Source organism: Loxodonta africana, chromosome 7, assembly GCF_030014295.1.
Source record: "Loxodonta africana isolate mLoxAfr1 chromosome 7, mLoxAfr1.hap2, whole genome shotgun sequence".
NCBI lineage: Eukaryota > Metazoa > Chordata > Mammalia > Proboscidea > Elephantidae > Loxodonta > Loxodonta africana.
This window is the reverse complement of record NC_087348.1, coordinates 120,587,964-120,605,845: the sequence shown is the minus strand read 5'-3', so window position 1 is coordinate 120,605,845 and position 17,882 is coordinate 120,587,964. Positions and strand designations below refer to the sequence as shown.

Sequence of the window (17,882 nt, the reverse complement as noted above, 5' to 3'; positions counted from 1 at the left end):
AGCCAAACGCTTAACCACTGTGCCACCAGGGCTCCTTAATAATAAGGTTAAATCCCTTACACTAAGATTTAAAAATGATGACAGAATCTCAGAAATGATGTTTGCTCTGACATGCAGGGTGCCTAATTTTTCCATTACTTGATAAAATAGAAGACGTTAAAGGTAGAGAGGTAAGGTATATGCAAGTGCTCTGGGATCTGTTATATAAACAAGTCATTGACCTCTGTGCTAGTAAGATATCGACGTAACAACTAACACACGAGGTCCCTGACTAGGCTTTGGACAAAACCAGAAGGAGTCTGAAGGTCATCATTATCCCTAGTAGTGGGCCAAGAGGTCCTTAATAAAGGCTTGCAGAGTAAATCCACATACTTTCATAAGGTTTATAAAAAATAATAAAAAAAACCCCACTGCCGTCGAGTCGACAACTCATAGTGACACTATAGGGTAGAGTGGAATTGCCCCATAGAGTTCCCAAGAAACACCTGGCAGATTCGAACTGCCGACCTCTTGGTTAGTAGCCATAGCACTTAACCACTACACCACCAGGGTTTCCATAAAAGATAACAGGATTGCACAATTTTTTTTTAAAAGAACTATATAGCAATGCTTCAATTATCTGTGGTTCCTTTGCTTCATAGCCTTAACGATCTAGACATAAAGCTCAAAAATGCCTCATTACATTCAAATGCAAAATCAAGGTTTGTTCTCTCATTTATACGCTCTTTCAACAATAAGCATTTACTGAATACCTCCTATCTGCCACCAATGTACTGCTGGTTGCTGAAGGCAAATAATTAATAATAATAAAGAAAAAAAGACAGAAAACTGCTGCCCTTAGGAAATTCCATTATTTTAGACATATTCAAATTAAAAATCAAAGCCCTGCACAGATTAGAAGAATCTATTTGGGCCGTAAGAAGACAAAAGCAGGAACTTTGGAAGGAAACACAAGAATAGCAGCATGATGTAACAACTCATAACTTTTTAAGAATGGAGCAGAAGAAAAATCAGGAACCAGTGAATGGAGTACTGTACTCCAAACACAGAGCCACCTAGGGCAGTTAGCTCCACCACACTTCAGTTGTCCTTAAGAATGGTAACATTTTGCAACTGATATTCATGAAGATTCTTCAAGAAGAAGGAAAAAAAAAAAAACTAAGTGACTTTTTAAAGTCAAAAATACATTTTTGAAAAATTTCCACAAAGTGATTGCCATAAAATGAGCCTCTGGTGTGCAAAGGGTTATGTCAACTTCTGACTTTTAGAAAACCTGTTTGTTTAGAACCCTTGTTCTGTGAAGGTTTTTGCAAAGGAGGCGTCACTGTACCGATCTGAGAAATGAAATACGGTGTACAGACATGATCTTCTCCCCAGAAAGGAACACGTAAAGGGTCAGGGTATGTGTATCTGGCCATCTGTATAACTGAGGGGCACAGCTGTCAAGGACAACTTGTCATGTCAAGTCAACAATGTCAGTTTTGTTTTGTTTTTTAATTCATTTAAGAGTGTTAAGGACTTACCGCCCAGAAGAAACTGGCTTAACTGAACCAACATTTTCAAACAGCTGGGCTTTTGCTGCCACTCTGAAAAATAATTTTAAAAATGCAAGTTTCATTAAATCAGTCAGGAAATTAGTCAGATCAAAATGAAAGGCAGTGTCATCAGCTAAACAAAACAAAAACCGTCACCAAAATTTGACCTGAATTTTAATCGTTTTAAGTTTTATGCGGAAAAGATTTTTAACACCAGTTTTCAGCTGACACGGTATCAGACTGTAACGAACCTGGAGTTACCATCCCATGGGAGTAGGAAAAGGAACATTTTTTCCCTACTTCGCTACCAGCAGCATGCTACTGAGTTCTGCAGAGCCACAAGGGAAGAATCAAAAACTCAAACACAAAATGACAAAGAATTGTCTTCACTCTGAGAGCTAGAGTGGAGAAGAAACTAATGCTAAAACTATTCCATGCATTTTTACATTTCAACATAGTTCTATAATAGAAAGGAGGGACTCTGAAAATATGGTCAATAAATGAATCCATGAATTCAAATCTTGTTTCAAATCATGGAGGGAAAAGGGCACGTTCTATTAGAAAAGTGAGAACTATCGGGTACAGAGTGAACAGAATTAAAACCAAGGTACCCTGGGCCATTTAGAAAAGTTCCTATATTTACTAGAAGAGAGTACCGAATTCCTTGAATGATGTTTTAACCTAGACTTAAAAATATCATTTCTTTAACAGCCAAACTTTTTTTCCCAGGGAAAGCTAAGCCATTTGAAAATCTCAAAGATCATTTTCCACCTATTATAGAACATCTAGGGAGACCTAGTGGTATAATGGTTAAGCGCTTGGCTGCCAACCTAAAGGTCCGTGGTTTGAACCCACCCAGTCGTTCCATGGGAGAAAGAACTGACGGTCTGCTACTGTAAAGATGAGCATAAAAAAAAAAACAAAACCCATTGCCTTCAAGTCGATGACAACAGATTGCGACCCTATAGGACAGGGTAGAGCTGCTGCATAGAGTTTCCAAGAAGTGGCTGGTGGATTTGAACTGCGATCTTCTGATTAGCAGCCAAACGCTTAATCACTGTGCCACCGGGGCTCCACTGTAAAGATTACAGCCTAGGAAACCCTATGTGGCAGTTCTACTCTGTCACATGGGGTCGCTATGAGTCGAAAATTGACTGGATGGCATCTAATAACAACAACACAGAACATACATGCCCTCGTTTTAATTTCTACTTTAACTATTAGCACAATAACAAAAAAGAAGAACCTATTCTCTTTCCCAAACAAATGAAGGCGTTTAAATTCTTCCATTCTTCCCTGATACAGTGGATCAAAATTTAATTTCCCTTAATGGCTAGAACTACACACACAAGGGAGCAGATTTACAAATGTATTTGTCTACACCACCATAGCTTGATGTCTGACCAAGAGACATAAGCTTTGTTGAACACACTCTGAAACCGAAAGTTCTTGTCAAAGAAAAGGATGAACGAATGAATTTAAGATACCGTTCTTACGGAAACAGGCTTCATAAAATGCATTACTGGACTTTCAATGAATAATTAAAATGTCAAGGGTATCATCATACTCAAAACGAGCATGAGACAACAGGAAAAACACGGAATCCAAGTTAGAGATCCTTCGGTTGGAAACTCGACTGTTGTACTTATTAACTGAGGATATGTGGACTGGCTATCTAAACTTTCTAAACCAAACCAAACCCATTGCCAATGAGTCAATTTCGACTCATAGCGACTATAGGAGAAAGTAGAACTGCCCACGGGGCGACTGGTGTATTTGAGCTGCCAACCTTTTTGGTTAGCAGCTGAGTTCTTAACCACTGTACCACCAGGGTTCCTTGTTCTCTATAAACCCAAACCCAGTGCCTTCGAGTCGATTCCGACTCATAGCGGCTCTATAGGACAGAGTGGAACTTCCTCATAGAGTTTCCAAGGAGTGCCTGGCAGATTCGAACTGCCGACCCTTTGGTTAGCAGCCATGGCACTTAACCACTACGCTACCAGGGTTTCCTTGTTCTCTATAAGCCTGCTTAAATCAGTGAGTACTCAGGTAGGGGAGATGTGTGATGGGGAGGGGAGAAAACTAATCCGCACAAGCTAGAGAGTGGTTGTCTTTTTAACAATCTGTGGCTGATTAGGCTAGGTCAAGAGGAGAGGTGGGCTCTGGGCTTCGCTGACAGGCACCACACGGTGGTCTCTTTAGTCGAGAAATGGATGTTCAGCTTTTATAGGAAGCCTCCTAATTTCAAAGTCCACAGCTACTCTATTATACATTTATGATTATGTCCTTAAATTGAGCCATAGCTCTGCATCTGAGGAAAGTCCTTACATGAGATTATTTATATATCCTCAGCCTACTCTGGAAACCCTGGTGGTGTAGTGGTTAAGTGCTACAGCTGCTAATCAAGAGGTCGGCAGTTTGAATCCACCAAGCGTTCCTTGGAAACTCTATGGGGCAGTTCTATTCTTTCCTATAGGGTCGCTCTGAGTCAGAATAGACTCAACGGCAGTGGGTTTGGTTTTGTTTTTTTTTTTGTTAAGCCTATTCTAATTTTCGCATCATTGTTTAGAATGGGACAGGGCCCTACAGAAGTGGGACCTACAGATGAGACATTCAGCTGTGGGATGGCCAAGGGCCCTTGTGAACACCCTAAACCCCTCTGTATCCCGGGAGACACAAGCAATGACAAACACTTCCACACTTACACCGAGCCAGGTCGCTGATAGCCATTGCTCGAGGCGGTGTCTAACCTTAACCTCCTGCACATTTTTGGAGGCAGGTCTGGGTTTGGTGGGGCTTTGGGCGTCTCTTTGGAGCCTATGGAAGTTAAGCTTTGAATGGAGCCACTGTAGCTCTTGTTTCCTAAAAAGAAAGCCCAAGAAAACAGGCAAAGTGCTATTAGACAAAATAAAGGCAATAACACAGTACATGTGCATAACAAAAGGAAGCATTTTTCTTCAAGCCCAAATGGGAAGGTACAGAATGTTCTTTGAACACAGCAGCCCATCACTCAAGGAGATCACAATCTACAATAATTACAAAGACATCACCTAACAGAGATGGAAAGATCCAGGTAAAAAGTCACAGTGCACAGGAGTTTTAGAAATCCAAGCTGGGAACAAAGCAGATAAGCATCAATAGTTCCTTCACCATTTAACTTTTTTCCTGCTTAATCATGCTGAATAATCAAGCCAGTGACACCGAGACAATAATATCTTGCACAAGTTCCATGCCGGCTTACCTTCAGGTGCAGAGATGGATCTGAGGGAGGAAGCTGAGGATCTTTTCAGCCCCGATAGCCCATAGGGCCCCTTCTTGACCAGGTCTATTGGTGGGGAAACGTCCCCCGGGCTAGTGACCGAGGCTACGCTCTGGCAGTCTGATTCCGCATCCGTTTTGGTTGCATCTTCTCTAGAACTCGATTCAGGACTAGTTGTCCAGAGACCAAGGCTTTTCTGTCCACTGGCAGATGATGGGGTTGCAATCCAGGGGATCCCACCAGATTTCTCCCGGGTCTGGCAGGAAGCAGACTTCGGAGTACTGTTTTGTTCAGATGAGTGAGAGGAGAGTGATTCAATGCTACCCATAGGTGTACTATCAGGGCTGCTGCTATAGGAGTCACCTGAGGAAGAGTAGGGGAGGGAGAGAGAAAAGCAACAGGCGCTATCTGTTGATAACCGCACCACCGAAACCTTCAGTTTTTCCAACTCGCCATGTCCTCTCTGACCATATGACCCGGTGAAGTGACAGGTCTTTATCTGCTATGGAGAAGTGTCCTCAGTACTGGAGAGAGGCTTTAAATATGCATTTGGACTTGGTAAATGCACTTTTTTTTTCCAATACTAATCTAGGAAGATTTTTATATGCACCCTGCCCCTATGCAATAGCTTTACTTCTTGAAGCATTAGTGGAATGACTTGGATTCTGGCCAAAATTTCCTTCTGAAACAGGATGCAGAAGTAAAAGAAAAGCAATCTGGAGAAGGATGGTGAGAATGGATGATTGCACAATTTGAAGAATATTATCAATGTTACTGAGTTGTACACATATATAAATTGTTGAAATGGTGTATAGCTGCATATATTTTCACTTCCCTCCCCCCACCGCCCCCCAAAAAAGGAATCAACAGAAAGGGGTATGTTGAAGACATATTATCCCCTTCTTTTACTTTTCTGATCTTGGTTGATCCTGAGTTACAGTGCACACTAGTCCCCCTCCATTCAAAAAAAAAAAAAAAGTCACTGTTAAATGGCAGTAGCAAACTAAAAGCTGCTCACAATTTTCAAAGAGAGCATTTTTTTCCTTGTCCTACTGAGAATACAGCAACTAAGAAACTGGCTACATAACTGAGTTTATTTTTAATGTTCTTGAAAGTATAAGAATAATTAGAGCAACTGCACTAATAAAGTGTGCTGTCAAATGTATCTAAACTAAAAATTTGTACATGCTGTTTTTGTTGAAATTGGAGGTTTGTGGGGCTTAAAATGAGGATGGTCAGTTTATTACATGTCGTGGGCTCAGGCTACCACCTACATCACCTCAGGGCTTGGCTAAGAATAATAAGTTAGTGATAATGCATGGTGTAACATTTTATTTTTTCCTTTGATACCCAAGAGATGACACTTTAAGAACATAGTGTGAAAGAAGGCAAGAAAATGACTGCTTCGGCCAGACCTTCTCTTGCTTTCTTCTCTGTCACTTCGATAACAGGACAAAACCTACTATAAAGTAGCACCCGATGTACTTAATCACGGCTGCAGAAAAAAGGGTACCAAGAAAACTATTTTTTTCCTTTGTAGCAATAATGAATTTGCTTGCCCAAGAAAGCTCGCAACTATACTGACAAAGAATATATAAATGTTAGGGGAGTGGGGACAGGATCAGTGAAACATTTTCTGTTTCTACCTAATTACCAATAAGGTGAGGTGAGGCTGAATTAGAGAATGAAGAAAGCATCTCTCGAAAGCCAGGCACACTTACTATCTGGTTCAGCCAAGCAGGGCGTATACCTCCCTCTGGGCTTCCGAGAACCCGTAGAGAGGCAGATTGCACGTGTCCTCCGGGATCCAGATCGTGACTGAGGCTGAGGAAGAGGAATGCTTGGGTCTGGGGCAGTATGAAAAATCTACATAGAAGAAAAATGGATAAGGTCAATCAAAGGCTGAAATTGCCATCATCACCCTAAAATAAACTTTGAAGGTTATTAATAATCTTCAAACTAGATGGTACTTAATCTGCAGCACAGCAAGAGATACCTGACATAGAAAAAAATCAATATTCCAGAGCAATTATAACTTCCTTTTCCATTTACGAAAAAAAAATCCAAACCTGTTGCCATCCAGTCTATTCCTACTCATAGCAACCCTACAGGACAGAGCAGAACTGCACCATAGGGTTTCCAAGCAGTCTGGTGGGTTTGAACTACCGACCTTTTGGTTAGCAGCTGAGCTCTTAACCACTGTGCCACCAGGGATCCTTTCCATTTACAGTGAGTTTTATTTCTTTTTAATTCTTCTACCCTATCCCCCGCAACAGCGAAATTCAAAAGATTTCCCAATGATTTTAAGGAAACCTTTCAAATATGAATAAATGTCCAAGTCAAAACATATTGGTTCTTTTTATTACAGTGCTCTTTTTTGCCCCTTCATGCTCTGAGGAACATAACCTGCAAGAAAAAGGCTCCTTCTCTGACGCTTCCCCACAGAAGTTGGCTCTGAGCTGTCAAAGAGGTGACAAGCTGCTGGTAGAGGATTAAGCACAGCTACAGTAAGCAGCCATGTATTCTTAGGCTGAGAGAGAGCTAACGACCTTCAACAGGCACTAAAATCACTCTTCTACAGACACCAGGGATAGACCGGAGAGAGGTGAGGAGAAAAGGAGAGTCAATCTCTCAGAGAAACTACATCAGACATGAATGGATCACAAAGGGTCAGATCCTGAATGGCCACATTCGATTAATAATCTAGTCAGGCTGGCTTTCACACTTTCCCATTTCCACAGCTACCACATAGTTATTCTTTTAAAGAAACTTCCCTTAGGGAATGGATATAGGGAGGACCTCAAGACTCCATTCACTGTATTTATTTTATTGAGAATATCACCTGTACAATATAATTAAGAGTTTAATTTTTGAGGCATAAAAAGAGAAGCTTATGGGAGGCATTACGCTGAGTGAAATTAGTTGCAAAAGGACAAATATTGTATAAGACCACTATTATAAGAGCTTAAGAAACAGTTTAAACTCAGAAGAAAACATTCTTTTGTGGTTATGAGAGGAGGGAGGGTTGAAGGGTAGGAGAGGGGTATTCACTAATTAGTTGGTAGATAAGAATTACTTTAGGTGAAGGGAAAGACAACACGCAATACAGGGGAGGTCAGCACAACTGGACTAAACCAAGAGCAAAGAAGTTTCCAGAATAAACTGAATGCTTTGAATGCCAGTGTAGCAAGGGCATGGGTTTGGGGACCATGATTTCAGGCGACATCTAAGTCAACTGGCATAATAAAATCTATTAAGAAAACATTCTGCACCCTACTCTGAAGAGTGGCGTCTGGGGTCTTAAATGCTAGCAAGCAGCCATCTAAGATGCATTAATTGGTCTCAACCCACCTGGATCAAAGGAGAATGAAGAACACCAAGGACACAATGTAATTACAAGCCCAAGAGACAGAAAGGGCCACATGAACCAGAGACTACATCATCCTGAGACCAGAAGTAGATGGTGCCCAGCTACAATCAATGACTGCCCTGACAGGGAATACAACAGAGAACCCCTGAGGGACCCAAATTCTCATAAAAAGACCAGACTAATGGTCTGACTGAAACTGGAAGGACCCCGGTGGTCATGGTCCCCAGACCTTCTGTTGGCCCAGGACAGGAACCATTCCCAAAGCCAACTCTTCAGACATGGATTGGACTGGGATGGTGGCGAGGAGTGAGCTTCTTGGATCAGGTGGACACTTGAGACTATGTTGGCATCTCCTGCCTGGAGGGGAGATGAGAGGGTAGAGGGGTTAGAAGCTGGCAAAATGGACACGAAAAGAGAGAGTGGAGGGAGAGAGCGGGGTGTCTCATTAGGGGAACAGTAATTGGGAGTATGTAGCAAGGTGGTATGTAAGTTTTTATGTGAGAGACTGACTTGATTTGTAAACTTTCATTTAAAGCACAATAAAAAAAAGAGAGAGAGAAGGCTAAAATAGATTTAGCCACAAAATGATTTTAAAGTCTTCTGTGAATGTAAACAGTAAGCTGACTACATAAGTGCCAAAGAAGAACTCTTTGAAATATATACATGATGTAGGAAAAAAAAGGGAACCATCTCCCTGGGAGATTTTGAGAAACACTTAAAAACTAAACAAGGAACGAGAAAAATCAAAGTTCTCACAAAGAAGTAATTTATACAGAGCTTAAAAGGCTAACATTCAATAGGAATCTGCGATCACAATGTAAAAAGCTCATAGATGATACCCAACCCAGTGCCATTGAGTCGATTCTGACTTATAGCGACCCTATAGGACAGAGTAGAACTGCCCCGTAGAGTTTCCAAAGAGCGCCTGGTGGATTCGAACTGCTGTCCCTTTGGATAGCAGCCATAGCACAAATGCAAAATTCCTTTTTGAAAGCAAGATACAAAATTTGACATTTCTCCCATTTTCATGCCTACCTTTTCATAGTGTTCAATCAGGATTTCAACCACTATATTCTGAAATTTAATATTCATCATGGCAGCCACAGTTTCTTCCTGTGCTCTCATTAGAGTTGGGCCAAATATGACACCAAGGTTTGAGACAGTCATGAGATTCTGTTGGCTATGTAATGATACTCTGCAAATAAACAGCAACAATAATATCTTAACTTTAATGTTTAGCAATTATGAAATACTCTCTTCTAGCAAATCTGTGACATAAAGAAAATGTAAAATACGCCAATATAGGCTAATTTTCCTAAAGAGTAAGTTAGAGTCACTCCCAATTGGCATTAGTGGATATGGCCTAAAAATACATAAAAACTTAACATTAACCTAAGTAAAACATGATGACAAAATTTAATCTATTGGAGTAAAAATTCTTTCTTAAATCAAGTACAATTACCCTGGAAAGATTATCAGCTGTTTGTATTTTCTATGGTACTGCACTTGTATTAGAACAGATGGCTAAGTTGACTGTATTTTAAGATTTGCCACACATATTATTGAATATCTCCTTATCAGATATTTTCATAGATAGTGTTGCATTTAATCCTCTCAGTAAGTCAGTTATTCCTTTTACAGATAAAAAGCCAGAAACTCAAGGTCACAGCAAATTAGGGACAGGGCTGCTATTTCAATTCAGATCTCCTGACATCAGGTCAAGGGTTTCCTCCTAGCCTCACGTGAGCTGGTGGTCAACATAAGCTTCCATCCATCCATCCCGTCCCATCCCATCCCATCCATCCCGTCCCATCCATCCCGTCCCACCCATCCACCCATCCACCCATCCATCCAAAATTTCCTTGAGTGCCTCCCTAGTGCCAGCACTGTGCTAGGAAACATGGTAAGAAAAAGAGATGTGATAGCATCACTGCCACTGAAAATGGAAAGTCTTTGTGATTACTGACCTGAGCAAGGTAATCCTGGCATCTACCAGGAACGCCTTTGCCTACTCAACTAATTTCATCTGGAAATTGGATGCATTCTTAAGAGGAAACCTGGTCCGTTTGACCAACCTTCTAATTTTAACCATTGCCTTTTTATCCTACTCCCAGCAGAATCACACAGTAAGTAGAATCAGACTGTTAGAATGTCAAGTTTTAGGAAAGAACACAACACAAGATTATATATATCTGACTATGTGTCAATATAAACTTATATATAGACAAGTCCCCCTAAAATGTGATGTAAAAAAAAAAAAAATTACGGAATAACACTTTTAAATAACTAAAATTAAAGTCAGAGAAAAGACCACAGATGGCCTTTGTTTTAAAGGCAAAGAAAAGGATTCTCTTCGAGGAAGAAAAAGGAAGCAATGAATTACACCATGTCTCAGAACTAATTAATGCAAATTTGGAATTAGCCCTTTAGTCTCTGAAACCCCAATCCAGGTCACAGATCTTAAACTCTCTTTTCTTCAACCATATAAGGTTACCAGGGACCAACAGTGTTGATAGCAGTTTAATAAGCAGATTATTGGTGATGTGGACACACATTTCACAGCCGATGCTCTGTCAATGGGGCTTCACAGTTTAAAGGCTCAAGAAAGGAGCTGGGATTAGTGGAAGAGGACAGACAAAAGCATTTCATGCCTTCTTTAGTGGTCAGATACTCTTCACTGATATTCCTACACACATTATCATTAAGGCTGAAACTTGTCTTCATCTAACGTCTGCAAATTTAAGCAAAAACATTTTATGTGATATTTATATGGCCCATTAGCTTGACGGTCAGCAAGATAATGCCCAATAAATACAACGTTATTAAATGTCATGAAAAGTTCACTCAGTTCAAAAACTTATAATTCAACGCTAATCCAGACCAAGGTGGGTGAACCTTTGTTGGCTGGCTAATGAGCTGCTACCACGGGGCAACAATTAACAATGCACTTGAAATGATGCCATTGCTAGTGGGTTTCTTTTTTAATTCAAGGAAAGGGGGGTTTGTATTATCTCAAAATTTGCAAGTAAGGTGAAATTTATTAATATGTTTTTGTAGCACTATTTCAAAAGTGCATGGCTTAAATTAGCACAAACTGGATTACTACTAGTAGCAAAGAAAGAAGGATTAATCGCATTTGATTGTGAATCATGGTATTCATTAAAATGAAAAATGTCCTTAACAGTAAATGAGGTTGTAAGGGAACACTTAAGTTTAAAGTCTGAATTAGGACTTCTGTTTCAAGCATAACGGCAAACAAATTTCTGGATTAAATGCCTGTGTGTGTGCGTGCGCACGCAAGCATAGACAAGTGTGTGTATTTGTCTCTCCCAATCTCTCAACTGATAGGTTGAAAGACAGACAGAGCAGGGAAAAAAAAAAATCTTCAGAGACCAAAAGAAACTATGAATCCAGAAGAGGAACTAATGTTGGAGTGGTAGCCTGACCTGGGGAATCTGCTGACCCTTTTCAAAGTATAAAGCAGTGGTCTTCGAACTTACTGCTTACAAGGCACCTACAAGAATGTGGAAAGTACTATGTGCTTTCATACATTTTCAAGTTGACATCTCCGTTTAAAAGCTACAAAGGGTGTAATTATTTGCCTATCATAAAAATGAACAGGTATGCACACATACATACAGACATATCTTTTAAAAATGAGTTAGGCCACATTATTTTTAAGCATATTCAATGGACTGTAATTACAATAGCAATGTACAGCATCATCATACATTTTAAAAATACACAAGCAAGCTTAACCTTAACAGTTGAACAAGTGGTTAAACAAACAATGCAAATTAGAGAATTACTTGACCAGGTGCTTTATCAAGATGTCCAGCATCTCTCGGTTTTTCTCTGGCAATTTGTGCACCAATGCATGGACGGCTTCCACACGGTAGTTTTGGTCATCAGATTCTGTAACATAAAAAAAGGTTACAAATGATAAAGTTGTAATTTTATTCACATGTATTGTCAACAGTAGTAATCTAAACACCAGGACCGCTCCCATCACTCATGCCTGATAAGCACTGTTGCACGTCCTAGGTGTCGTCACTATCATTCCCTAAGGCTTGAGAAATTTGTCCATGGTTAATCCAGGCCTGTGCTTTTAACCACTGAACATGAAACCAAACTCACCACCTGCTTGATGAGTACACACAATCAAACCTTTAGAAATGTGAGTGATCGTAGAACTGTTACTGAGTGGCTAATGTGCCAGGCACTGTAATATGCATTATGTCATTGAAATCTCCTACTGACCCTGTGAAGCAGGCACACATCTCCTTATTTAACAAATTCAAAGGCAAAGAGTGACTTTTCTGAGGTGTCAGCATTATTATGCAAACATCGGCCCAGCAGATTTTAAGCCTACACTTGGCTTTGAGGTTCTGAGAAGGGGAAATCTGAAAAGTGAAAAATCATCTAAAACATGTCTGTCTAGACTGACATGCAAAAAACCAAGACACTGACATCTGCTAGGGAAAACTTCTATCTCTCAGAACAAGGAATCTAACATTCTCTTACTACGTTTGACAAACTCTGGGGCTATTGCCTGTCCTGTCAAGCCTTTTCTCTCAAAAGGGCCCCAGCCCTAAAGATTTATATTATGGGACTACCATCTCTTCCAAGTACAGCTCTTCTTTGGATATGGGGCAAGTAGAACCTTATCAGCCTGGGTCAAACACAAGGTCTCCAAGGATTAAGAATGGAGACACCAAAACTCTAATCTGTCTGCTGGATACTGAAAAGGTAAAACCAGGGCTGGCGTGACCAAATGTGCCCAAAGCTGAGAAAATATGACAGGAAAGAGAGACAAGAATGAGGCAGATAAGCAGAAAAGAATAGCAAAGAGAGACCTCCAAAATGAGCAGGGAGAGAAACTTTGATACCAGCTTTCCAGTTCCTGGTTCCAGGCGCTTGGAAGGCCTGACCCAGCCACTGCCAAGAAATTCTATGAGACACGTCTTAGTCTTTGAATAACTCCTTATTTTTAATGAGCTGGATTTATGCCCCTTGAAACCAAATAATCCTTAATTAATTAAGATTTAGAAAATGGGATCATCTGTGACCCAGGCAAAAGATTGAATTGTTGTACGTAAGACGATACCATTTTAAATATCACAGTAGTGAATAACATGATAACCATTTGCCATGGAAGTAAATGGAGAAAAATCTTGTGGCTACACAGTATCAAAACACCAGTTAATGGAGCCATTACAGCTAAGTGGCTCAAATGTCATCTGTTATAAAACAACATTTAAGTCCAAAAGGCTTGCTTATAGTCTTGGTACTGTCATGGCTTCACTACTGTCTTTGGACAAGTCACTTGCCCACTCTGGGTCCTGATTTTCTTGTTCACAAAATGAGAGGTCAGGCTATATAGTATTTTCTAAGGCCCTGCCCATCTTACAAAGAGATTTCTTTGAACAGAATGAACAGAATGTGTAATACAGAGCTTTAAGGAGAAAGGTAAGTAGCTAGGTATTTACAAGACCACGTGGTTAGTCATGTATACTAGATTGTAAACCAAGGTCACCCAACTTTATCTGATACTCTTATCAGCAGACATTTCCTGTCACATTACAATGTGTGGCAATAAACTAATATAACTGATTTCTTTTGTGGATTATGGAAATACTCTTATCGCAGTCATACCTCACACTTCTTAACAATGAAATGCCAACTCCTATTGTTGCAAGCTGGTTTGATGGGCTCAGATGATGAGCTAGCATTTAGTGTCAATGTTTTAAAGTATGTGTTTCTAACATCTCATGCCATGTGTTTATCACTGCTTCCCCCTCTTCCCAATTTCTAACTAAACCCATTTATTTGGATCACTCATAGTGACCCTATAGAACAAAGCAGAACTGTCCCATAGGGTTTCCAAGGCTGTAATTTTTTACAGAAGCAGACTGTCACATCTTTCTCTCATGGGAACAGCTGGTGGGTTCTGACTGCCGATCTTTTGGCTAACAGCCTAGCACTTAAACCACTGTGCCACACCTGAGTCAGAAATGACTCGACGGCAGGGGGGTTGGTTTTTTTTTTTTGTTTATTTGGATCACATTATGGCACTCACAGCTCTAAAGAAATGACATAAATAGGTGATCATCATAAATAAACGTGAGTGTGTGAGAAAAGAGAATGTTGAAAGTGCATCTTGTCTGCCAAACTAGTTGACTTTTCCCTCCAGACTTAGAAACAGAATCTAGCATTTACATGTTTGTGGCACAAGCGACTGCACATATTTGTAGTCTTGTCTATTTAATCACAGATTTACTCTTTCAAGAAACTGATACTTGTCAATCAAGTAAAATGAAATTAGAACAGTTCCTTGGAACTCTCTATTCACGTCAGAGTCACCTCAATGCTGTAAAATTTTGTTTTACAGACCACTTTGCCAAAATATACATATTTAGTAAAGCGAACGCTGCCTATAATAGCTGAAGCACAGGGCTGATGACAAAGTTCATTTCCAGAAAGAGAGAAGGACTCATAAGGTCTTATTAAGTGATACTTTACCTCATTCTGAAATTTGTTATGTGCTATTTAACCTCGGTAGCACAGTGGTTAAGAGCTCGGCTGCTAACCAAAAGGTCAGCAGTTCAAATCTACCAGCCGCTCTTTGGAAACCCTATGGAGCCCTTCTACTCTGTCCTATAGTGTCACTATGAGTCAGAATTGACTGGATCACAGCGGGTTCCGTTTTTTGGTTTTATCTAGGCATTTATAAACCATATCGTTGGGAGTTATCAGATTGGCAATTTCTCAAGCAACATATACAAAAACCTTAACTACCTGGTTTAAAGTATTATGTCTAAGTAATACAGCATGAAACTACATCAGTTATAGTGCTTCTAATGCAAGGGTACTTACTAACAGCAACAATAAAATCTTTGTGCAACTTGTAAGTCATCAGTGGTTCAGCAAGACACCTGGAACAGAGGAAGGCAGCACATTTTAAAACGTTAATACCTTTTGTTTCTTGAACACTCAGGTCTTGTTTAAGAGCTAGGTGATTAGGTAGTGTGATAAAGTCCCAGTCAGGAGGTTCCAGGTAGGCCTAACACTTTAAAGTCCTTAAAGACCCAACGGCCATTAGCACTTCTTGCCATGGCTGTATTAAAAGGGAACGCTCAGAGGCTACTTTTTTTTCTTTGTGAAAACTACTGCATGACAAGGATAAACCCCTCTCAGTTGTAGGGGGAAAAAGTTAAAGAAAAAAAAAAACTTAAAATTCAATTAGTTATTTTAAAGAAATACATGAAAAGCCTGTACAAAGTTAATAATAGGAAACAAAATATTATTCAGTATTCATAAAATACTGGAACCTTTTAAGGTTACTGTTGGAAACACAAAGTACAAGTCCCAGAATACTAAACATAAATGTTACCACCTCGTGCTATTTCGCTGTAAGTAAACCAACTCAGCTAAAGAGTGAAGCTTGTGCCCACCAACCTCATGAAATCATGTGGTTATGCCCAAGGAGGTGAGTGAGAACTTTCTCACCTGAGGTAGTTTTTCAGCCCACTTGTTATTGTCTTATTGTCCCATAGTTCAATATCAATATCAATATCAGGAGGGGATTTTGGAGCTGGAAAGAATAAAAACAAGTTTAAAATGTGGAATTTCAAACATCACTCACGTCATTAACAAAGTGGGTGTAAACATATGTGGGTTAAAAGGGAAAGGCATTTATCTCTTAAAACACCAGTAGAGCTAACTCTAGGTTTGTTGTTTGTGTCAGCTGGTGCAAAGCTCACTCTGACATTTTATCTCACAGAGGTCTTGGGAATAATAGTCTATCAAAACAAATCGTTGCTGATTTTTAACATATGTCAGGCATGCTTCTAAGTCATTTACATGGACTGATACAATCAATCACCAGAACTCTCAATGACACAGACGCTATTGTTACCTCCATTTTATAAATGAGAGTGAGGCACAAACAGGTTGAGCAAATTACCCAAGGTCACAAAGCTTTTCAGTGGCCAAGCTGGGATTCCGAGTCATGCAATAGGGCTCCAGCATCCATGTTCTTATTATACTATGCTATATTTACCTCTAGCTAATGAAAAGACACTTGAGACAAAATCTAACATTAAAAAAAACACTCATCTCAAATTTCAATTGTTCATCTATAGAAACATCAAAAATGGAATACAAATATCAAACATTAATTTTAAATATTACTTGGAAATACCCAAGGACAAAGAATAGTCCACATCTCAAAGAAACTGACAGTTTGGGTTATCTATAAAAGATTAATGAAGTAACCTGCTTCATTCAAAACTTACAAAACGTGGTGTTCATGAGTTTCTGGACTTTAGAGTTCACTCCTCCTATTCGGTAGAGGCCTAAAATGGTGATACCTAATGGGAAGGAAAAATCACAAGAAAACGGCTTGAGACACAGCTTCCCAGGTACAGAATGTTAAAAATTGAGACAAATGCCAACACAGAATTTGAAAGCTACTTATCCTATTTTGCAGTCAAACTTTAGCAACTTACCTGGGGAATAACTATCAGAGATATATTTTTCAGATCAGACACTGAACAGTGATTTGAAAGTCTTCGAAGGTCTTCAAAGTACCAAAGTATACCTGCCTATTCTCATTTATTTGAATATAAAAAAGCATCAAAGAAGAGGAATGTTCAGTTTTCTTCATCTTCTAGTTCTTCAGAGTCACCGAGTCCTGGGTACTGAACTTTGCGGAGCTAAATTTCTGCCAAGGGCTTGTGAAGATGGCTGGATCCCACCAGATCTCTTGGACTCCTAAGCCAGGCTCCTAACCTCAATGAGAAATGGCTTCCTTACAAATATCACTGACTGAGTACCAAGTACTGCTGAGATACTGGGCTCTGTGCTTTAACTAAACTGTTTCATTTAATCCTTACAGAAGTCCTATAGATAGCATTTATATTTTAATTTTAAAGGTGAGGAAACATAATCAAAAAAATTAAGGAACCTGATTAACTTCTCAAAACTTCTAAATGACAGCACCAAGATTTGAAGATTAGAACTCCAAAGCCAAATACAAGTCTTCCTCTAGACAAGTTTCCCCAGAAGTGAAAGAATCTAGGAGGCAACTGGAATGGGCTTTAGGAGAGAGGTCGTCACTAGAGAGAAGGTGCAGAAATTGTGAGAGTGGCCGAAATCACTAAGGGAAATAATATAGAGAAACAAAGGAGCAGAGGGACAAACTCCTTAGGAATCTTACTCAACTCCCTGATGCTTGAAAGAAATTAAATAATAAATAATAGACATCTATCAATAAGAGGTAAAGTGAGGCTATTTTAGGAAAAATAATGAAAAAACAATAAGGATGAATGCAGCATGATTTTTGGCCAATTGAGGTTGAAAGTACAGCTATTTACATAACTTATATAATTCTTAAAATTAATCTCTCATCTTAATGGCTAAATAGATGCTCATTTTATAGATACAGAGCATAACACTGAGGCTGAAAACACAGGAATGATACACCTGTCAGACAACACTAACCTCTTGTTTCCACAGCTTGAATGCATTTTCTCACAAAGTTGAACCCTGCTTCATTTAAGTACACTGAAAATAAAAGAAAGTCACGTAAGTATTTACGCTGATCCTACATTCCCCCTTCAGTTGGCTCTGTTGTATCATCACTTAACAGAATGGTGGTTGTTCCTGAATTTATCAAATACTTTTGCTAGAGTCTGAATTTGTATTTTGGGGTGGA

General features: G+C 39.6%; 1 protein-coding gene across 3 annotated transcripts in view; it reads right to left on the bottom strand.

Moving 5' to 3' along the window:
• Positions 1 to 17,882, bottom strand: part of ARHGAP42 (Rho GTPase activating protein 42) — a 321,321-nt gene that overhangs the window by 10,269 nt on the left and 293,170 nt on the right. For all 3 annotated transcript variants that reach the window (XM_010595411.3, XM_003415595.4, XM_064288839.1), the window contains 10 exons: positions 17,669 to 17,731; positions 16,462 to 16,536; positions 15,674 to 15,758; positions 15,041 to 15,099; positions 11,974 to 12,079; positions 9,200 to 9,359; positions 6,516 to 6,660; positions 4,777 to 5,157; positions 4,241 to 4,397; positions 1,524 to 1,586 (listed from right to left, as the gene is read on the bottom strand). In XM_010595411.3, coding sequence (XP_010593713.1) covers positions 1,524 to 1,586; positions 4,241 to 4,397; positions 4,777 to 5,157; positions 6,516 to 6,660; positions 9,200 to 9,359; positions 11,974 to 12,079; positions 15,041 to 15,099; positions 15,674 to 15,758; positions 16,462 to 16,536; positions 17,669 to 17,731 — 1,294 coding nt within the window. The remainder of the gene's footprint in view (positions 1 to 1,523; positions 1,587 to 4,240; positions 4,398 to 4,776; positions 5,158 to 6,515; positions 6,661 to 9,199; positions 9,360 to 11,973; positions 12,080 to 15,040; positions 15,100 to 15,673; positions 15,759 to 16,461; positions 16,537 to 17,668; positions 17,732 to 17,882) is intronic.